The sequence below is a fragment of the Paroedura picta genome, chromosome 4, assembly GCF_049243985.1.
Source record: "Paroedura picta isolate Pp20150507F chromosome 4, Ppicta_v3.0, whole genome shotgun sequence".
NCBI classification, from domain to species: Eukaryota; Metazoa; Chordata; class Lepidosauria; order Squamata; family Gekkonidae; genus Paroedura; species Paroedura picta.
Genome location: NC_135372.1, coordinates 82,329,852 through 82,353,656, shown reverse-complemented (window position 1 = coordinate 82,353,656; position 23,805 = coordinate 82,329,852). Strand labels below are relative to the sequence as shown.

Below are 23,805 nucleotides of genomic sequence, written 5' to 3'. Positions count from 1 at the left end.
GTCAAATACAATACACCAGATTACATAACAATACAAGCTTTTACAGGATATAACAATGTCACAGCTCTCACAACTCAACAATGTGAAGAGTAAGAAGATTACATATCCTGTCTACATAGAATATATCCATCATACATGTTACTTTTCATTGTGCATTTTGAATGACAAGACTAACAGCACAATCCGAATAAGTTACACCTGTCTAATTCTCCTTAGGATGGCACTGTAAATTCCAGTCCTCTCCTTTAACTGCCAGCTTCATGGATCATAGCATCGACATCTTTTCCCAAAACCAATCAAAGGATTTCATTGTGAGTTGACTCATATTTGAAAACACAAGCCAGAGATGCAATCAGCTGAAGCCCCTATTCAGTTCTGAGATATTAAACACACAGACCCCAATTCAACACAGAGCAAAAGGCGCTTCAGTCTCTTCCAGTGGTCTTAATCATGCCTAGTAAGCTTGAACTATGGCTACTGAATGTTACAAGAAATGCCCATTTTGTGATTCACCCAATCTAAAGCCTTAAAAAAATCATACTACCTTCCCAAGAATCAAGTCTGTCAGCCCAGATGTTTTCAGAAACACAGCTGCATCAGAAGCTAAAACTCTTCCAGTATTACCTGGATCAACCTGCCAAAAGAGAAACATCGCTGATGTTCTGACATAATGAAACTTGTTTACTAGAAGCCTTACAAAGCAAGTAGTATATTGCAAGTTATATTACTTTCTGAACCACTAAGGCTTGTTTTGCTTAAACTTGCATATGTAACTTCACCACACATTTTTTTATCTTCAACGGTAACTTCTTTTCATACATGGACTTCAAAAGTTATAAGAGGCCTAGTATAAAGAATCCCCAATATTGTTGATCTCACTGAAATGCGAACATGCAAGTGCCTGGGCTGAACAGCAAGGAGATAGAAAAATGCTCATCTTGCTAGTATCATAAACTATATTCATGCTGGGAAACACACTAGATGCATTCACTCTTCTAGAACTCAAGGGGGGGAGAATTGCAATAATGGAGACGGGGGTGGGGGGACAACAACGACTGATTGCCATTAAGGAACTGTGTTTTCCGAGTAGCTGCTATGAACCCTGACACTGTTGCCTCTTGTTCAGGTCAAAGGATTAAGTATGCCATGGGACTGCCAGCCAAGAGTAAATTGTTGCATTTTCCCTGTTAGGAAGAGAACAAGAGGCAGAAAAGGCCATCACCAAGATTTATTTGGTAACTTTTCTAAACACAATCTTATTTATATCAACTACTAACAAGAAAGCCCATTGCAAGCAGGAATACAATGGGCGCCAGGACCCAGGGGACACCGGGAGGTGCAGATCTCTCTCTTTCGCAGCAGGAGGCATAGCAGGTAATTAGGGCTCGTTCTTAGGAGGGAAGCAGGGCTGGTGTGCCGTTTGAGGCAGCTCTCTCTGTCTGTCTCTCTCTTCCTCCGTCGCAGCAGGGGCGGCTCTCTCTGTGTCTCTGTCAGCAGTTGGGGCAGCGCTCCGTGGCTCTCTCTGCCTCCCTCGCAGCAGGAGCAATAGGAGGGAATGAGGGCTCCTGTTCGGTCTGGCAGGGCTCTGTGTGTCTCTCTCTGTCTCTGGCGCATCTGAGAGGAACGTGGCTAGTGTCCAGGGAGGGAGGGAGGGAGCTGTAAGGGCAGGGCTAATCAGGGTGCAGCCAGCAAAGCCCTATTCCAACCCCAGGCTGTTTCACAAATATATAGAGGAAGCATGGATAAGGATGTCATATCGTCAGTCTCAATCCATAGAAAGTTTATTACAATAGGCAGCCATGGATCCTTTAAGTCTGTTGTCTAGTCCTTGTAACTGACAGTGGAAACTTCTCCCTCCTATTTCCCCAAGAGATGGAAAACAGTGTGGTATAATTTCACCTTTTTTGAAAAAAAAAGTTGTTTCCTTTGAAGTTTTAGGTTCACCATATGGGGTGATTCTTGGTGCTGCTTTGCTACAATAGTCAGGGAGCAACAGTTTCAGCAACTTACAGTAAGAAGTGGCTACAACTATTCCTGTTCCTCTCAGATAAGGATTTGGCCTCAATCATCCATGCTTTGGGAACCCCTGATTTGGATCATTACAACACACTCATCAGGGCTACTTATGAAGATAGCTGGAAACTATAGGTTTGATTCTGAGGCTCTCTTTGGATCAGGGAATGGATCCTTGAGCCAGAGGAAAAAGCCACTGCCAGTGGAATAGGTCTGCAAGATCCAACTCTACAGCAGGTTCACAAATTCTTAGAAGTCAACCAGTTACATTAGCTCTGTGCCAGACAGGGCAATCCTTCCGCTATGCCTGTAAGTTTCCCGCACCATTACCTGTAAGATGTAGGGCAAAATTATTTGATGTTATGTAGCAATACTGTGGTAGGTGAGCAAAGTACATTCTATTCACATTCAGAAGCAGTATCATAGAATCATAGAATCATAGAATCATAGAGTTGGAAGGGGCCATACAGGCCATCTAGTCCAACCCCCTGCTCAACGCAGGATTAGCCCTAAGCATCCTAAAGCATCCAAGAAAAGTGTGTATCCAACCTTTGCTTGAAGACTTCCAGTGAGGGGGCACTCACCACCTCCTTAGGCAGCCTATTCCACTGCTGAACGACTCTGACTGAGAAAAACTTTTTCCTGATATCTAGCCTATATCGTTGTACTTGAAGTTTAAACCCATTACTGCGTGTCCTTTCCTCTGCAGCCAGCAGAAACAGCATCCTGCCCTCCTCCAAGTGACAAGCTTTCAAATACTTAAAGAGGGCTATCATGTCCCCTCTCAACCTCCTTTTCTCCAGGCTGAACATTCCCAAGTCCCTCAACCTATCTTCATAGGGCTTGGTCCCTTGGCCCCAGATCATCTTCGTCGCTCTCCTCTGTACCCTTTCAATTTTATCGATGTCCTTCTTGAAGTGAGGCCTCCAGAACTGCACACAGTACTCCAGGTGTGGTCTGACCAGTGCCGTATACAATGGGACTATGACATCTTGTGATTTTGATGTGATGCCTCTGTTGATACAGCCCAAAATGGCATTTGCCTTTTTTACCGCTGCATCACACTGCCTGCTCATGTTTAGTTTACAATCCACAAGTACCCCAAGGTCTCGTTCACACACAGTGCTACCTAGAAGCGTATCCCCCATCCAGTAGGCATGCTTTTCATTTTTCTGACCCAGATGCAGAACTTTACACTTATCTTTATTAAATTGCATCTTGTTCTCATTTGCCCATTTTTCCATTGTGTTCAGATCTCGTTGAACTCTGTCTCTATCTTCCGGAGTATTTGCCAGTCCTCCCAATTTGGTGTCATCTGCAAACTTGATGAGTAGTCCCTCCACCCCCTCATCTATCTAGATCATTAATAAATATGTTAAAAAAAATATGTTATCTTTAGTATTAGTTCATACTCTAAAATTGAACCCTGACAATTTGTTTCACAGATGTGAAATCTTACCTTAATTAAATATTCAATATAGCATTAAGCCAAAGTAATTTGGAAACAGTTGTTCTGTCATGCCAAAAACACGCTGAAATGTGAATCCATTAGATTTAGTTTGATACCCCTCTTTTCTTTTGCTGTCTATTCCCCTCCTAAGAAAGCTCCTGAACTACTTTTAGCTCCTTTTAAGTACTTCTCTCAGCTGAGCCAGCAATCTATCATATACCTAATTAAGTTTTATTTTTGATTTGGGAAGAGTGGTACTACTTGAAGACAACTCAGAAAGTCACTTGGGTCACCCCTAGTAACAGGAAAGCATGATGCCCCCCACAGGGTTTTACGCTCTGCGGGTGTGAATTTACTGGCCATACCCAGCCAGCAATAAGTGCATCTAGCCTCGACCAGGGCCTTTTTGGTCCTGGCCCCTGCCAGGGTGCCCCTGAACTCCCAGAAGAGCTACGGGCCCTGCAGGCGCTGTCGACATTCCACAGGGCCTGCAAGACGGAGCTCTTCCGCCAGGCTGATGGTTGAGGCCGGCGCGGTGAGAAAGATCTAGACCTGCCCCCCTTGAGTTACTCGTGGCAGACTGAGATCAATTCCCTGTCCACTCTTGGGAGAGATGGGGGGGGTGGAGGTTGTGTTTTTTCCATCGCTATATCTTGGTCTTGTATGGATTGATGTGCATTTTATAAGGGGTTTTAGGAGTAATTTTATTGGGGATTTTATGCACCTGTGTAATCCACCACAAGCCTTTTCGGGAGTGGTGGGCTAGAAATCTAAATAATAACAATAACAACAACAACAACAACAACAATAATAAAAGTACAAAGATCCAGACTAGTCTGAGAAGGCAAGCTCTGTGACAACTTGTATAAAACTTAGAAACACAATTTTTAGTGTGTTTTCTTTTAACCCGATACTAGGACTAACAGATCAATTCCAGCCAAGATTTTAGGGAATATCATGGAAAACATTAGGCTTTTTGCCACTATTCTGCCTGCTTTCTTGTTGTGTTCTAAAAGTGACTTGATTTGTTAATACTCTTTCACTTGTATATTAAAACAGCATTTTGCACTTCCTTAAAATATATATACACAAAACTCAACATGGCCAAATCTGTGAACATTTAAATCTGGAGACAAACCTGAAAATTACTCTAGATTTGCAAAAGATAAAAACTGAAATGTTAAAGAAAAAACCACCATTGGGGGCCACCTCCCAAATAATAACAGCAGCACCTAACTTGTACGAATGAATGTCCTCCATAATTGTGACTATACAACCACCACAGGATTGCCAGCCTTCTAGTCTTGGTTTCTGTTTTAGCCTTTCAAGGAAGACTCACTAGGACCAGGCCTGGCAACAACCTCTGAGTGACCTGATACTATGTGACTTGCATGATTCAACCAGGGCTGGTTGCTGCTACTGCTTAACAGCATCTACCCCACTAAAGCCAGTGTGGTATACTGGTTAGAGTTTCAGGTTTAAATCACCACTCTGCCTTGGAAGGTCTCTAGGTTAGCGATCCCCAACCTGTGGGCAGCGGACCACATGTGGTCCGTCGACTAATTGGAGGTGGGCCGCGAAGGACGCCTTCTCCGTCCCCCCCCCCGGCCATTTACAACACACTTTGGGTGTCATTGTCTCCCATCACTCCCAGATGGGACTATCTCACTGCAGAGAAACAAGCTCAGGGTTCCCATTGATTTGTCATTGTCATGAATTAAAATTTCCATGAAAATAAAATGTTCCTTATGTTCATTGTTGTCGCGTGTCTGTATCTTATTTTGAAGGGATGTTTAAACATTACCATAGCGATCAGAGAGCGTTAGGGCAGTGGTTGAGAGTAAACTACCCCCCCCACCGGGCCTCAGTAAAATTGTCAAGCGTTGAGTGATCCCCAATGATAAAAAGGTTGGGGACCACTGCTCTAGGTGACTAAGCCAGTCATACATTCTCACCCTAAACTACATCACAGAGCTATTGTGAGGAAAAATGGAAGACAGGAGAATGAGGTAAGCTACTTAGAGTCATATGGAGAAAGGCAAGTTACAAGTGAAATAAATATACAGTATTTGCTGGCGTATAAGACTACTTTTTTCCTCTGAAAAACATGCCTCCAAGTGGGGGGGGGTCGTCTTATACGCCGGGTGCACTTCAGTTGGGATAGACATAGCTGCCCATAATGGCCCATAGTACTGTAATGTAATGTAACAAACTCTATATTTTGAGTGGAAATGTTGGGGGGTCGTCTTATACGCCCAGTCGTCTTATACGCCGGCAAATACGGTAGTTGAAGACTGGGAGTGCTGGTGGGTGAATAGGAAAGAATTCAGAGTTTTCTTTCTTCTGGCATGAGTGTTAGCCCAAAAAGTAGCCCTATAATTGAAGAATGCCTCACTCAGAGCCATTCTCACACACCTAGTCCATAATTTATTTTGCATAGGTTGGTGCACACAGAAATCGGCCTGGCAGAGACTGACTATGGGATCAGAAGGCTCACTAGCAAATCTAGGAAAACTAGGCCAAACCTCCATCCTGTATGGACTTGATCAGAATCAAACATCTCTTCTCTTTCTGTCTCTTCCTTCCTTAAACTTGCCCGAACTGACTCAGACAGCTTGGTGTAGTGGTTACGAGTGCAGACTTCTAATCTGGTGAGCAGGGTTTGATTCCACGCTCCCCCATATGTAACAAGCTGGGTAACCTTGGGTTAGCCACAGCACTGATAAAGCTGTTCTGGCCAAGCAGTAATATCAGGGCTCTCTCAGCCTCACCTACCTCACAGGGTATCTGTTGTGGGGATAGGAAAGGGAAGGAGAATGTAAGCTGCTTTGAGACTCCTTTGGGTTCTACTAGCTAAAATGTGCACACTGTGGACATGAACAATGGAGAACACTCCTTCCAGCCATGGTCCATGGAATGTATATAAGAAAGGAATATCCCATCAGGATAACTAGAATCTCTTTTATCTATTACCAGTCCTGCTTCCTTGCCCCCAAGCAGTCTACTTGTTCTGTGTGACTTCTGTCTAGCATAGCCATTCTCAACTTTTTTACCACTGAAAAATGCCTGAAACATTCTTCAGGCATTGAGAAATCCCAGTAGTATGATAGTCAGAATATTGTTGGGGAGCATAGCAGTGTACATTCCTACTTAGGTTCCCTCCCCTTCCCACTCTCTAAAGGCCCATCATTGGCCATTTGGAGTGAGGGGAATCAACATGACTATATATGGTCATCTATAGAAATATAAAAATATATAAATGATTAACTTCTTCCATTCGGAAAAGTTTTCCAGGGGTATCATGAAACCCCGGTTAAGAAAGCCTGCTCTAGCAGCATCTCATTTGCTTTAGCAATGCATAGTTGTGTTCTCCTGGAATGCTTCCTGGCTAGATAATGTTGTTGTTAGGTGAGAAGTTGTGTCCGACCCATCGCGACCCCATGGACAATGATCCTCCAGGCCTTCCTGTCCTCTACCATTCCCCGGAGTCCATTTAAGCTTGCACCTACTGCTTCAGTGACTCCATCCAGCCACCTCATTCTCTGTCATCCCCTTCTTCTTTTGCCCTCAATCGCTCCCAGAATTAGGCTCTTCTCCAGGGAGTCCTTCCTTCTCATGAGGTGGCCAAAGTATTTGAGTTTCATCTTCAGGATCTGGCCTTCTAAGGAGCAGTCAGGACTGATCCCTTCTAGGACTGACCAGTTTGTTTGCCTTGCAGTACATGGGACTCGCAAGAGTCTTCTCCAGGCTAGATAATATGAACCATTAAACAGACTTAGGCAGAGAACAGATAACCATGTTCCTCAGATTCCAAGGATATGCTTAGTCAAGGTATTGCTGGACTCAATGGGCTTACATGACACAGCACCAACCCTCCCACTATAGTTATTTCACATACCAGCTCAGCTATCAGATCAAATTGTCTATAATTTATAACCAGTCACCAATCACTTGCATCACATTATATCACCCTGTGGGGCAGTTTCAGTCCTGCTTCCTGTGGGGAAATTTCACACTGTATATCAACCCTTGCACAGCCCCACATAGTGTGCTTCCTTTGGTAACCTGTACATCTGATGTTGCTTCTGGAAGGAGATGCTGGACACCAACTTCATGTTTCTTTCTCTCTGGATTCATCTATCTCCAGGACCGGTGTAGTATAATTTACATTTGTCCCGTTTTCTCAGAACTCCCTTAGTGTGTGAGAAAGGTGTGGTATACGTGTTTGCAATAAATATACTGTTTTTTATTAATTTATTTTAATCTATTTTCAATAAAGTCATTTTGTTTTATTTCTGGACTGGTTCTTTACAAGGGTTTCCACTAAAGAATTGGACTCCTGTATACACACAGGAAAAGATCTTGGTTGCCCCTCTTGCACAACTAGTACCCCCACAATCACAAGCATTTTGGGTAACATGAGGAAACAGTGGAAGAGAGATAATGGGGAAAATATAGTGTCCAGTGCAAGTTCCTTGATCTTATCCACTCTGCAACTGGGCCTGGCTCAGTAGCTGGCACTATAAATCTGAACAAATTTTGAGTCCAGTGGCACCTTTAAGACCAGTAAAGTTTTATTCAAGGTATGAACTTTTGTGTGCACATATACTTCCTCATATTGGTCTACTTCCGAGCAACACAGCTACCTACTTGAATATATCTTCATAACTTAATTGAAAGGAACACCTATTCCACCAGTTCAATAAGTTAGTGCCTAGTGACTTGAAATTTCAATAAAATGACTTACAAGCAGTAAACCTTTGGGCCTAACACAGAAATTGCTAAACACTTATGAAAATAATTCAGAATAGACTTTTGCCTGCTATAACAATACTGGTGACCACCATAATACTCACGACCACAGTCTTTTATTTTTAATTCTTAAAATTTTCAAAAATTGTCCAACACAGGACATATAAACCATATGTAGTTCCACTAAACTCATAAAAGATTGCTACAAGCCATTGGATAGTGTCTGAATTGTACTCAATTTATTAAAGGTATATGATGATGATAGTTTATTCCAACAGGGAGGTATTATAATGAAGTTTACTGTATTCTTATAATGAAGTAAATCAATTATTATGTGGTGCAAGTGGGGAACAATATAAAGCATTTAGTTCTGTGATTGCCATTTGTGAGCCACAGTTGCCAGTTTGTATGGGTATAAATAATTATTTGTATAAAACATGCATGACATGAACGGAGCACACTGTATTAAAAATTGATAAAATAATATCCCATGAATCAAACTACTTAGCTGACTCAGAGCCTAAAGGCAAAAATACAGAGGGACCATTTTCTTTTCTTATTTAACATAACATAATATATTTATAACCAAAATAAGTATATAATTCAAGAAGGACATAATCGAAGTAAATAATTCTAGAAAGAAATAAGAAACACAGGATGTAATCAAACTTACCTGTCGATAGTACTTCTCATATACAGGATTTGCACTTGACAGCTGCAGAAAAAAGTAAAAAAAATGTTTTCTTAAACTTCATCTCAAGCGTTCATTAAAATCTTTAATTATCAATAAAAAATGGCTTTTCTCAACATCAAAGTCTAAGTCCCCTTCCAAAATACATACTTAAAAACATAAATTAATGATTATATTGCAAGATGGGAATGGATAAAGATTCATATACAGAAAATCACTGAGGGAATGTCAAACAAAACTGAAAAGTCTTTGCCCACTGGTAGAAGGTGCAAAGAAGGGGACAGACAAATTTCCCTTGGGAGCAAGTTCCAGAGTTTTGGTGACACTACCAAAAAGGCCTTCTCCCAAGTTGTCATCTGCCTAATCACAAAAGGCAGGGGCGCCCAAAGGAGGGCCCAAAGATGACTGTAGGGGTTTCAGTAGGTTTATATAGCAATATAACGAAAATGAAGAATGTTATGGCAGACTGAAAGATACTAGTCCCAATTCCAGTCTGGCTTCTGTTCTGACCACGGGGTCAGAATTGGATGATCTCCGGTGCCAGCTGGATCGAGGTGGCTCGTTGTGTTGTTAGATCTGTTGGCCGCATCTGATGTGGTCGATCACGAGTTGTTGATCCACCACCTTGCCGGCATGGGGATATGGGGCATAGCCTTGTGCTGGATACACTCCTTTCTCAAAGACTGGATTCAGAGGGTTGCAGTGCGGGATGAACTGTTGCGGTCTTGCCTACTCCCGTGTGGGGCTCCGCAGGGTGCAGTACTCTCCCCTACTCTTTTTAACATCTTTATGCGTCCTCTGGCCCAGCTGGTCTGGAGTTATGGACTGTTTTGCCATCAGTACGCTGATGACACCCTGTTCTATCTCCTTATGGATGTTGGCCCTGATCTTCCCCGGAACCATTTGACAGATGTTAAGAAGCCATGACTTGATGGCTTGAGCAGTCGCCTGAGACTCAATCCCTCTAAGACGGAGGTCTTGTGGCTGGGAAGAAAGAGGTCAGATCAGGCAGCGCGTTCACCCCTCCTGGCAGGGACGCAACTGTCTATAGCATTGCATGCCAGGTATTTAGGGGTGACCTTAGATGCTTCGCTAACTATGGAGGCACGTCAAGAAGGCAGCCAGCCAGACATTTTTTTCATCTTCACCAGGCTCAGCTACTAGTGCCCTACCTGTCAGCTGAACACCTAGCTAAGTGATCCATGCAACTGTCACTTCCAGAATTGATTTCTGTAATTTGCTCTATGCGGGCCTCCCCCTTCACCCTGACCCGGAAATTACAGCTGGTGCGGAATGCAGCTGCTAGGGTCCTCATATGAACACCTTGGAGGGCCCATATCTAACCTGTGCTGAGGCAGCTGCATTGGTTGCCAGTTGTGGCCCAGATTAGGTTCAAGGTCTTGGTATTGACCTTTAAGGCCCTTCACAGTCTGGGACCCACATACCTGAGGGACCGGTCTTCTGCCATATGCCCCTTTTCAGGGCCTTGCACTATGCAGGTACCAACTTGCTGATTGTTCCTGGCCCCAGGGATGCTCACCAAGCCTCGACCAGAGCCAGGTCCTTTTCGGTCCTGGCCCCTACCTGGTGGAATGAGCTCTTGGAGGAGCTGCAGGTCCTTGGAGAGTTCACTACTTTCTGTAGGGCCTGCAAAATGGAGCTCTTCCACCAGGTCTATGGTCGGGGCTAGTGCTAGAGCAGGAGATATGGGTCCCCCTTGGCACTGGTACCTGAACATCTGCTTCCCCCTTGCAAGGGCCTTCCTGTTTTAAGGAGGACCATGTAATTTTTGCCATCGATGGCTTGTTATACTTTTCTTGTTGTTTACCTAATGCACATGTTAAATTACTCCACAATACAGTTAATAAAATATAAATCAGAACCCTCCAAATATAAAACTCGTAGTATACCCATTGCTAAATTTTAAAGAAACATCTACGCAAAGATTCAACATTTCAGGATGGCTTCAGCATTTTATCACAAAGTTTTAATGCCTTTGAGATACATTTCACTACAATTTCTGAGGTCTTATAATTCCTCAAGAGAAAATTGAAAAGATGTTTGATCAACTGCGCTATCTGGAAATGTGGCCATGAAGAGGTACTATCATATCAACTCTTAGCATAAATCATGCAAGAGGACAAAAAAGAGTGTGTAATAGATCCTAAAGTCTGGATTCCACACAAACATACATTCTGCTCCCAAGGAGTACTCTAGATTAGGGTTGGGTGCTTCGCCCACTGAAGCAACCGTTCACGCCCAAAGCAGCCAGCACTGTGGCGTGGGGGGGGGGTGGTGGTGCAGGTGCAGGCGCACCAGTCAGCGCCCGCACCACCCCTCCCCCCTGCACCGCACCGCTGGCTGCCTTGGGCGCAAACGGCTGCTTAGGTGGCTGAAGCGCCCAACCCTACTCTAGATCTACCTGTTAACAACCGGCAGAACTTTACACAAGGAGTTTTCCAGGATCATTTTCTAGAACCTATCTCTCATAAAGGAGTGGAACCACTTCAAAGCAGTGTCACAAGTTGTAATCCCCAATTCTATGAGGTGATCGAGAAACATACAATGGACAGCAGTGATGCAGAACTGCTAAAATATCCGAGGAATCAATACGGTTAACATTCCTCTTATTCTTTTTTCAATGTTGTGCATCTACCAGGAAGATCAAGGCCATTTCCAACCCCTAACCCAGCTGAAAGCCAAACAGAAATGGATCAGGATGCCTGCTTCACAAAAAAGAGAGCCAGTTTGGTGTAGTAGTTAGGAGTGCGGACTTCTAATCTGGCATGCCGGGTTCGATTCTGCACTCCCCCATGTGCAGCCAGCAGGGTGATCTTAGGCTCACCACGGCACTGATAAAACTGTTCTAACCAAGCAGTGATATCAGGACCCTCTCAGCCTCAGCCACCTCACAGGGGAGAAGAAAGAGAAGGCGACCGTAAGCCACTCTGAGCCTCCTTCGAGTAGAGAAAAGCGGCATATAAGAACCAACTCTTCTTCTTCTTCTACATTATCTTGGCACAATCAGATTTAGACCTATCGTGTCAGCAGGATCCAGCACTCACTTCTGAAAGAAAAACCTAACAGGTGCTGAATTCAAAATGGCTACAGGAAACTCTCCAAAACTGATATATTTATAGTCAACCTGCCATAACTAAGGTATGATTAGTCATGATGGGCAAGAGTTGAGACCTCTCACAGTGTTTTCTTTGCATTCTCAAATGGAATCAATTTAAATTACTCTTAACAATAGTGACCAACCACCACTAAAGGGACCTCAGGAGCAGAGGTAGCAAAATGGCATTTCAATTGGACTGGTTATGTGAGCTCTTATATCTACAAAATACCTTAAGAATCCATGAATTCTGTTGTTTTTGTTGTAACAGAATTTCCTGAATTTGCTAAAGCAACATTCAAGATTTGGTTTCTAATTCTGAAGCAACCAGTTATAATGAATGTAGCCTTAGTCTAGATTAATTACTGTTCTGGCAAAGAATGAAAGTAAAAGAGACATCACGCTCAGCCAAGAAATGCAAGCTTGCCATTTGGTCTCTTCCCCCCCTATTTCATATTCATTCCAATGTTCTTGGTAGACTGGTACATCAGTCAGCTGGATACTGTGTGTCTGGCTTCAGGGATAGAGACAAAGAAGTACAGTGGGAAAGCTACATGTGGAGAATACTAACCCAGAAAGTATCTATTTGCGTTTCATGGAGAATGAACTTGTACGATGAACTTGTATACACCTTGAGGCACCCTCCAATATGACAAATCTTACATATTTTACAAAATTTTTCTGAGACATGCCCTGACCTGAATAGCCCAGCATAGCCCAACTCACTAGATCAGGGGTAGTCAAACTGCGGCCCTCCAGATGTCCATGGACTACAATTCCCATGAGCCCCCTGCCAGCATTCGCTGGCATTCGCTGGCAGGGGGCTCCTGGGAATTGTAGTCCATGGACATCTGGAGGGCCGTAGTTTGACTACCCCTGCACTAGATCTTGGAAACTAAGCATGGTTGGCACTGGTCAGTATTTGAAAGGGAGACTACCAAGGAATTAGCAGAGGCAGTCAATGGGAATTCACCTCTGAACATCTTTCGCCTTGAAAACCCCACAAGTCATCGTAAATCAGTTGTGACTTGACAGTAAAACAACAAATCTGAGACATGACTCAGATATACATGTTATTTGCTTAACATGTTATTTACTCTAGTCAAAATACTACATTAAAAGGATTTCCATATTTAGTGAATACATTAAATGTCAAAGAACATTGCAAAGGTTGTTAGGGTGACAGATAGGGCAAGACAAAACTGCTGAGAACCCCCCCAGGGTATCACTGACACTAGAATCATAGAATCATAGAGTTGGAAGGGGCCATATAGGCCATCTAGTCCAACCCCCTGCTCATTGTAGGATCAACTAGTTCCCTTAACGTCCCAGACAGCCAGAGGCCAAGTTTTTAGCCCTCCTGGATCCAATAACTAACGGTCAGCCCTGCTAGGTTGCACACTCAATGTGAATTCCAGTACAAAGTTACTTTGGCAGCTATAACCAATAGGGTGTCAGAATCACATGATTGCTGCCATGACATTTGTGAACCAGTGTGTATCCATTTTGATTCTGTATGACCAGCTTGTCTGCTTTGGCCTTTTGTATTCTGTGTATTGCTTTGTTCCCCTTTGCAACATTACCAGACAGTCTTATCTGTATAGTAGCTGTAGCAAGCAGAACCAAGGTTGGGGAGGTTTGGGTTATCATCCTGGCTGTTTTCCCAGACTGCACCCAGACATGGAGGGGGGCACCCTCAATGGGAGTGGGAACATCTTTGAGCGGGAAAACTTTGGGGTAAAAGTACTATCTTTTGAATGTACTTGCCAGTTTCAGCTTTGATAGTCCAAGGCAGTGGTCCCCAACCTTTTTCAGGCTGGGGACCAGCAACAGCAGGGAGAGCGATTGCCCGGCCGCGCATGCTGTGCATGTGCGTGCATCCCGGCCGCGCGTGTGCATTGCACGTGTGTGGCCCTGCTTCTCTCCCCCCCCCACAGTAAGAAGCTTGCCAGGCCGCAAGCTTGCAGCCCGGGAAGTTTCTTACTGCAGCGGGGGGCGGGAGGGAGCCGTGGCCCGGTGCCAGGGCCTTCGCGGCCTGGCAACGGGTTGCGGCCCGGTGGTTGGGGACCACCAGTCTAAGGTATCGATCTGCTTGGAAATTAAACGCTTTCATCCTAAGAAGTGATTGTTTCCAGTCTATCAACCTGACATAGGGGTTAAAATTGTAGATTCAGACTGAAAACCTAGAGTTCAAGAACCCCATAAAGTATAATTACAGTGATGTACTTCAAAAACAGTGCAAGAATGTGCAATAAAAGAGCAGTGAATTGTAAGGCAAAATAAGAAAGCTAAATAACAAATCTAAGCACTTGGCCCCATCTTTAGATGTTACCCTAACAAGACTGAGTCTAAGTCAGTTTCAAAATCAAGGTTAAAAAGTTGTCCACCCAATCTTGCCTACCTGAATCAAAAGGTGTCTCAAAGTTAGTTAAGATTCAGACAGAGGGCAAAACTAGAATAAAAGATTGCAACTTTATGCATGATCCGCACTGGCGTGATTTTAGTTGACCAATCAGATGTATGGACTATCTATTGGTGTTACTAACCAGGAGTTGACAATTAGCCCTGATAATCTGTGGCCATATGAGGTCCAATTAAGTAAAAACTTAACTACAGCAAAACAGAATGTGTAGGTCCACTTAGGTGGCTTCGAAAGTTCTAAGCTCCATGATCTCCCAGCACCTCTCTCTGATGCTACAGTCAGTTCAACCTTGGTTTCTCAGAAAGCAGAACATTTTCATGCTCTCTCTGCCCCCCCCCCCCAGTTTTCAGCTTTAACCATTGCTTAGATATTTGACAATAGATTACCAAAAAGGCATAGCCTCTGGACATTAACAACCACCATTTCCAGACCAGATATCCTTTCTGTCAAGAGATCCAGACTGCCATTACAGCTGTACATATTATTGTATTATTTATTTCAGTACTCTGATGACCATCCCATTTGTATCCAGTAACAACGATAAGAACTACACTCTAAAAGCTATCACCCATAGCACCCAAGCACATTTAGACCAACAATTCATATGCCTAAAGTGTGTGTACACCATGTAGGAGGCAGAGAGGAACTTTAACTGAGATGGTATGTTGACTGAAGGACATCAAACTAAGATTGAGATGGGGTAAGCAGAAACAATGCAAAGATATTAGCCAGAAGACATTGGAGAAACGGTACAGATATTTGCCATGTTCATGAAACTGGGCCAACATTGAGAAATCTATATCAACCAATCTGAGCAATTACAGCAATCCAGTAAACACTCTCCAAAGTGTCTGTTTAAATGTGAGATGTACCTTAGCATTTAGTTATCTGCTTGTCACATTCTTACATCTGAGAAAAACATTAATTCACTAAAAGATGCATCTGAATCACCCAACTTGATTGTACTAAAACAACAGTCCCTCTCACCCCTGCTTGCTTCCTATAAATTGCTTAAAACATTGGCTTTTGGGAGGTTCTATACACAATGCTGTACATTAGAAAGTTCATTTGAATATACTAAGTGTTGCTTTAACACGCAGTTTCAAAGAGAGAATAGTTTTGCTAAACCACTGCTGAGTCATCATAAATCTAAATTCACTGATCTGTAGTATTTTCCAAGGAATTACTAATCACTCATCTTGCATCAACTATAGCAATGTCATAGTTTTGTTAGCAATACATTACTGCAACCAAACTTACATTTGAATAGGAAACAGATGTTAGTTCATATCCTGCAGCTTCATAAATTTAAGAGGAATGTAGACTGTCTATTCAGCAAACATGCAAGCTATGACATTTTCTGTTCAATGAGAAGCTTGCAAAGGTATCTAAATTCTTTTCCCAACATCTAGAGATCCTACAAGGAATACTGATGGCATTGGAGAGGCTTACAGTCTTCCAATGCAGACAAGCTGTGCAGTTTGCTGTGGAACACAACTGTGTCCCCTAATTAAGGCAGTGAGCACCAGCTGTTTTAGGCCCCAGAGATTCTTGAATGTTGATAAGCCTTATGAAATAAGCCCAATACCCTCATCACTGCATCACCCACCTACTTCAGGATCTATTCAGTCCTGTTGTCCTCTAATAAAAGTACATGGAAACTAAGGCTGAATGCTCATTATCTGTCCTGATTTACATAAATGTCCCTTTCTCCACTAGGTACTCATATTCCACTTCACTCAATAAAGTCAGAAGCCTTTCTCCAGTCTAATAAGGCTTCTTCCTAAAGTGGGATGTTGCCTTTTTATCTATGAATGGTTGCCTAGGGTCCCTGTTCTACTTTAACAATACAACTTCAATACATATAACACTTAAGAATAGAAAGTTTCATGGCAAAACCTGGCAAAGAAATATTCTAATGGTTCAAGGATTTAAAATGGCCTATAAATCACTAAGCCAGGAGCATGACCAAGAGCTTTGTAGGTACTTGTACAAAATGATCCTGTGGTTTACATCCCATTTCAAACATACCCCAAAACAAATGTTTATCCTGAGTAAGTTTTATACGTACACTTTTATACGTACACCAATATATTTGCAACTGTTATCTCCTTAAAAACTTGACATTGCAAAAGGCACAAAGAACTGAATTATTTATGCAAACCAATATTTCTGTTTGGAGGCTTATTTAGCAAGGAGAGTTATGGTGCTCTCAGGGCATAATGTGCAACAGGAAGGTTTACCAACGGTTAATCTAATCTTCAATTATACAAAAAAAGAGATCAGAACAGCCATGTGAGATGTTTGGTTTAATATCACCTTTTAAAGTGGCCTGGAAGAAGCAAAGCAGATTGTTCACCATCATACAGTACACGGTCCAAAGCCAGATGAAGGCTCTAACACTAGTTCAACAACCACTGCCAAAGTGAGGCAAGGAGGGTGGGGTTGCTGCCTTCAGTAGGGAAGAGAAGAGGAAACATGGCTTGCCTATGGCTCTTGAGGAAAGTGTTACTTTGGGACCAGACATCCTCAGGGCAGCACATGCAAGGCTAGTAATGGCATGTCTATAAACCCTGGCAGGCCAGAAACCAAAGCTATGGCTCCATAGCCCATGGCTTGATAGAGGCACGTCAGAGGAGGTCACAGCCCAGTCGGCCACGAGGAGGTACAGAATGCAGATCATTTACAAATCTTTTCTGTTAGTGGCTAGTTACCTATGAAATAGAGAGCAGGGTAGGGACTTCCAGGGACAGTGAGGAATTATTTTAACTCATCCAAGCCAAAGTAAAGGAGAACGTGGCTGGGGCTATTTGTCTCTCCACACAACTAGTTCTGAGAGAAGGGCGGAAGAGTGAATGGAAAGTCCCAGGAGGAGGTGGATCAAGGTGAAGATTTAACCTCCACCCCCCTCAGTCTGAGGCCTCTGCAGGGATGGAGGGTGAACTCAGCGCACCCTCTGGGGACCTCATCTGAGGAGGCAGATATGCAACAATTTTGATCAATAACCTGCCAACCATGTTTTGTGGGATTGTCTATTGGTTAGGAATGCAGACTTCTATCTGGCAAGCCAGGTTTGATTCTGCAACCAGCTGGGTGACCTTGGGCTCGCCACAGCACTGATAAAGCTGTTCTGACTGAGCAGCAATATGGCCCATTATGCACAGCCGCCGAAACGGCGATTTCGGGTCACATGGAAAACGCGGAGGGGGAAGAAGCGAAGCAAACCGCTTATGCACGGAACGGGATGCAACGGCAGCAAAACCCAGAGTGACCGATTATGCACGCGGCGACCCCGGCGCCGCTTCTGGTTGAGCCCCGGTCACCCGGAAGCTGCGCTTTCTTCCGCGTTTTGCTAACGCAGCTTTTTTGGCGGCATGAACCGAAGCTACGGCCTGTTGCAGCCGGCACTGTGCGTTATCAGTGATTTTAGTCGCCGCCATTCCACCCCGAATGTGTGCTATTCCCCCCGTGCATAATGGACCTATCAGGGCTCTCTCAGCCTCACCCACCTCACAGGGTGTCTGTTGTGGGGAGAGGAAAGGGAAGGCGAATGTAAGTCACTTTGAGACTCCTTCGGGTAGAGAAAAGCGGCATATAAGAACCAACTCTTCTTCTATTTGCACTGCTAGCAGTAGCCGAATTCTTCACAATACCAGTCTTTGTTTTTAAACAATAAATTACTTTGTGAGAAACAGCCCTACTGTTTATTTTGCCTCAATTCACATATAAATGAGTCCTAGTGAACAATGCATCATGTTGCATTAGTCCATGAACATTTATGCTGGAATAAAATGTGGTCTGTCTTTAAATTACCAGTAGATTACTGTCTATTCTTGCTGTGTTAAGAGCCTAATACATCTATCCCTTTACAATTATTTGGAAGTCTGGTCTTGAGATTTTATACCCAGCTTTTTTGGTGTAGTAGTTAGGAGTGCGGACTTCTAATCTGGCATGCTGGGTTCGATTCTACACTCCCCCATATGCAGCCAGCTGGGTGACCTTGAGCTCGCCATGGCATTGACATAACTGTTCTGACCGAGCAGCGATATCAGGGTTCTCTCAGCCTCACCCAACTCACACCCAACCCTATACAAAAAATATGTACATAGTACATAGTACATATTTTTCAATGCAGTATATTTCTTTAAAAATCTAGATTTAAGATAGGCACATATCTGAACATGGAAATAAAATGGGAAGAGGGTGCTGTGAGGTGTTGGGACTCATCGCCTATCAATGAGGTGGCGGAAGGATGAAGGGAGTCCCTGCCAGTGCCCCCCACCCTAAGAAGGCCCACTGTGGCCAGGCCTCGACTTGCCTGCATTTTTAGGGACAACAGGCTTTTTTTGCAATCATATATATGTGTGTGTGTGTGTGTGTGTGTGTGTGTGTGTATGTATATATATGTGTATATATTATTATTATTATTATTATTATTATTATTATTATTATTTAATTTTTAGACCGCCCTTCTCCCAATAGGTCTCAGGGCGGTTTACAACATAAATAGTTAAAACACAATAAAATCCCCATAAAAACCCCAATTAAAAGTTACATATAACATATCACATAACATATAGCGGCGGTGGTCACAATTCTGATCTTAGTTCAGCCTGGTGGAGAGAATAATGTTCAGAAGAGGGTGGCACCAGTACAATACATCTAACCATGATCTCGGTGTTAGAGATCTCAATATTGGAGGGGATCCTCTGATGGATTAGTGGGAGAGCTGCCCTGGCCTCAACCATATGCCTGGCGGAAGAGCTCCGTCTTACAGGCCCTGCGGAAAGCTGGTAGATCCTGCAGGGCCCTTAGCTCTTCTGGGAGCTCGTTCCACCAGGTCTGGGCCAGGCCTGAAAAGGCCCTGGCCCGGGTCGAGGCCAGGCGAACATCCCGTGGGCCCGGGACAACCAGTAAATTCATACCCGCAGAGCGGAGTGCCCTGCGGGGGGCATAAGCAACCAAGCGGTCCCGCAGGTAGACGGGACCCAGGCCGCGTATAGCCTTAAAGGTCAATACCAATACCTTGAATCTGATTCGGAAACAGACTGGTAACCAGTGCAGATGACGAAGCACCGGCTGAATGTGGGCTCTCAAAGGTGTTCTAGTGAGGACCCTGGCAGCCGCATTTTGGACCAGCTGTAACTTCCGAGTCAAAGACAGGGGAAGGCCTGCGTAGAGCGACTTAGAGTAGTCTAATCTGGAAGTGACCATTGCATGGATCACTGTGGCCAGGTGTTCCGAGGACAGGTAGGGCGCTAGTAGCCGGGCTTGGCGAAGATGGAAAAATGCCGTCCGAGCTACATTGGTGACCTGAGCCTCCATAGAGAGGGAGGCATCAAATGTCACTCCCAAATTCCTGGCAACTGGTGCAGGTGTGTCTGTGTCTGTGAGTGTCCGTGTCCGTGTCCGTGTTTGTGTTTATGTTTATATAAAATAAATGTGCAGGGTACTTCTGATGATGTTCTGGCCCTCTGATTGGCGTTTGGGGGGAAGGGCCAGTCAGAGGGCTTGTACACCGCTGAGACCATGCCTGCCTCCTCATTGCTACAGCAGCATCAGAAGGCTCCCTGCGTTCTCTGCTGAGGCTGCGCCACTGTCACCAACCCCCTTGCCACTACTGGGGCCTGGGAAGCCTGCCTGCCACCTCTGCCCAACCCCTCGGTACTATTGGAGCTAGGAAGTCTGCAATACCACTGCTGCCTGCCCCCTCACCACGACTAGTGGCTGCAGCCCTTACCTGGACTCCTCCCCAACCCAGGAATTACTGTGCAGTGGGGGTCCTTGCAGTGTCCGCTAACAGCCTTGCTTCCCTTCCCATCCTCTGCTGGCCAGTCTCCTCTTGTTCTGCTCCTGCCAGTCAGCTGTGGGACTGCAAGCTGGCTGCCTGAACTCTGCATTGCCTCCACTACCCTCAGCTCACTCCTGCGTTGTACCATCCAAGGCCAAGACTGGCCAGTCCACTGGGGGAAGGGCTGGAGCCTGAATGGGATGTTGAGAGAGGCTGTGCCGTGCCTATGGCTTTCTTCCCTTTGACAGTGGGTGGCAGGAAGCCTTTGCTCTGCTCGCTTCCATCCTTGCTTCTTAGGCAGCTGGCAGGTGGCCATGTGTGCACTCATCTGCCATGCCCTCCTGGACTCACCCAGGCAGTAGGAACCCCACTGCGCACTCTCCCCCCACCCCCTGCCTTCGCGGACCTACTGCCTTCTCAGGTTGAGGATGCATGCTGAAGGCTGGTAGAGGGGCAGGTCCTTGCCTGCTTTTCAGCCAGACTTTGCCAACGTGTCCTCCTCCCAGCTCTTCCCGCTCTGGCAGGTGGGGGGACTTGCTGCCTCCTTCCTGACCACTTTTAAAGCAGGCTTAACTATAGTGTGCATATAAATCTCATTCCTGCACTTATGTATAAAGTCAAAATTGCGATCTACCATGAAATCATATTATCTGTATTATTTGCAGAATGATGTGATCATTGCAAAGCTTTCTCCAGGTCATTCATACTATTTATAGTACAGCTTCTGTTTTGAGTTATACGCATTCATGTAAAATTAGAACTACCCTGTGCCAGCTTAAGAGAGTGTTTAAATTCACACTGCTATTTATTAGTGTCAAAATCAATTGAATTTACCAGATGTTACAGCAATCTGTTGGGAACACTAATGCGCTCCCAATACGATCATAGGCTAACAAAAAGATCCTTGTTTGCATAAATGGGGTCGTGTTTATTTTAGATAATAGTCACTCATTTAAATTTTTTTGGAAGCACATAAATGTCTATTGGCATTTTGTCTCAGTTATTTCTTAATTTGTAATATATAACTTATTGCTGTATAAAGAAAACATGAGTTAGTCATTTCAATTTCAAATGTTTTAAGCAACATAATGTGGACAATATAAATTAATAGTAGTGATAGAATGTTCTGAATAGAAAAGATACTCATAAGATGTTCAAACATTTAATAACTAGGCTTTTTGCAACATCAGTGCTGGACTGCTGTCACATGGTATCCAAAAAGCATAATAAACGCAGAATTTAATTCTCCACTGTGCACGACTGTAAAGTTAAATGAGCCACACACAAACTGGAACAGCTGCTAAGTAGCTGAAACCTGAAATGACTTAACACTTCACAACATTATTATAATAATCTATTTTATTTACTAGATTTACTTTGAGTGAGATAATGAAGATCCACAGCACAAGAACCCTGGTCTAGCAGCTATGCACGTGAGATTTCTGATGGAAGAAGTCTGGAAAGTTCTTCCTACTTATTTCAATGTGATAGTTTTCTACGTGAGTAATTTCATGCCCCCCAAAAGGGAAATTCATGGGAAAACACAAATGTATATGGATGAAGTACACATGTGAAAGCCCTAGCATGCACAGATGTACACTGGGGATTAGATCCGTCTAAATCAGTGGTTCCCAAACATTTTGGGGTTACCGGCCCCTTGGCTCCCAAGACCACATTCCTAGCGCCTCTCCCCCCCATACACATATGAACACACACCTCTTTCCTAGTGTTAGGTCTGCTGCAAATTCAAAGCACACTATTTTGCCTACACTTCTTTTTTTGGTTGTTGTGCAACGGCCATAGTTTAGTCTTGGGGAAAAAAAGTAAAGACCTTTGTAAAAGTCACTTTGGGTCCTCATTGGGGAAAAAGACAAGACAGGCAGGGAAGGAGGGGAGGAAGGGAGGGAGAGAGAGAAGCAAGCAAGTAAGCAATGGAAAATCCCATGGCCAAGAGCAAGCAGGAAAAAGTTTTTCCTGTCTCCCAAAGATGGATACTTTTGTTTTTGTTTTTTTAATTATTATTTTTATTTTTATTGTATAGAAAGCGCTTACAAATAGATAAAAAGAAAAAGAAACAACCAGCTGGGAAAGTAATTGTTGATACATGGAAGAGTATAATCTGTTATTATCTTAAAAAAAAAAACATATTCAGTTCCCATCGCATGTTAGTCCTAATCTAAAAGTTACTGTTGTCTTTCATAGCCAAGTAATTGTTAATACTTATAAGAATACAATCTATTATTATCCCAAATAATATATAGTCAGTTCCTATCGTATGTTGGCCCTAACCTAAAGGTTGCTGCTGTCTTTCCTAAGAGAGACCAGATAATTCCTCCAATGTTCGTCACATTCTTCAGGTGGTCGCAAAAGATGGAATTGTGCTTTTTTCCATGATGTATCTGCTGGCAGGTCTTGAAGTATTTGTGCTTCTTGATCCACCGAGCTCAGCGGCGTTGCCTGAAGCTTTTTGGGTGGAATATTTTTTGCCACCTTGCTGTCAGGTCCCAGAAAGGTGTCTCTTGATTGCTTCTTGCGTGCGGTCGCCTTTGAATAGACTCTGTATATTTTGTCAATCCGAATCTTTTTCTCCTCTAAGTAGTCTTCCAGGCTTTCGGTGCTTTCCTTCCTTAAATCTGTTTTCCCAAATTCTTCCAAGACGCCTTTGATTTTTACGTTCCTAGCTCTCTCCCACTCCTGTTGATTAACTTCCAGACACTGAATTCTCGTTTGGTGTATTGCTGGCTGAGTTGTGTTTTCATCAGCTGTTTTTTTTCAAACCGTTGATTCTGTCTGAGAGCTCTTTCTTGGTGTCTTGGATTTCCTTTTCAACCTCTTTGACTGCTTTCAGTATCTCTGAGTTACCTTCACTTAATAAGTAAAGGAACTATGCCTTAGTTAATTTTTCCATAGTTCTAAACAGTCACAGATTATAAGCAGAAGGTCTCGCGAGGTCTCACGGGAGTTCAAGATGTATACTTTTGGGGAAGGGTTGCCAACCTCAAGTTAAGAAATTCCTGGAGATCTGGGATAGAGCCTGGTAAGGAAAGAGCCTGAGGTGGGAAGGAGTTCAACAGGAATGTGATCCCATCCAGCCTACCTTCTGAAGCTGTTGTTTTCTTCAGGAAGCTAAGCAGGGTTGGCCCTGATCAACAGTGGGATGGGGAAACCACTAAGGAAGTCCAGAGTCGCTACTACTCAGAGGCAGGCAATGGCAAGCCACCTTGGAATGTCTCTCAGAAAACAGAGCCACAGCAGGAAAAATTAGACTTCTGTCCCCCTACCACCCCAAAATTCCTCACCGCCCTCCTGAATCCTTCCACTGCCTACAGGGAGACATCCTGCCCACTTTGGGAACCCCTAGTCTAGACAGCATTACAGTTTTACCTACAAATGAATACTTATATATTCCTTAGCTGATAGGTGAACCCACATTTGCATAGGGGCAAATACTTAGAATCTCAAGCTCCTTTGTATAGTTTTCAGTCCTGCTACAAAGTGAAAGAAAAAAGCTGTTTTTCTGATTCCATTTGGCACTATACGGCATTTTCACACATGTAAACTGGAAAATTCA

The 23,805-nt window shown here is 43.8% G+C and overlaps 1 protein-coding gene across 3 annotated transcripts in view; it reads right to left on the bottom strand.

Annotated features, from left to right (window-relative positions):
• EPS15 (epidermal growth factor receptor pathway substrate 15) overlaps positions 1-23,805 on the bottom strand; it is a 98,884-nt gene that overhangs the window by 66,020 nt on the left and 9,059 nt on the right. For all 3 annotated transcript variants that reach the window (XM_077333777.1, XM_077333775.1, XM_077333776.1), the window contains exons 2-3: positions 8,889-8,930; positions 545-634 (exon numbers count right to left, since the gene is read on the bottom strand). In XM_077333777.1, the coding sequence (XP_077189892.1) occupies positions 545-634; positions 8,889-8,930 (132 nt within the window). The remainder of the gene's footprint in view (positions 1-544; positions 635-8,888; positions 8,931-23,805) is intronic.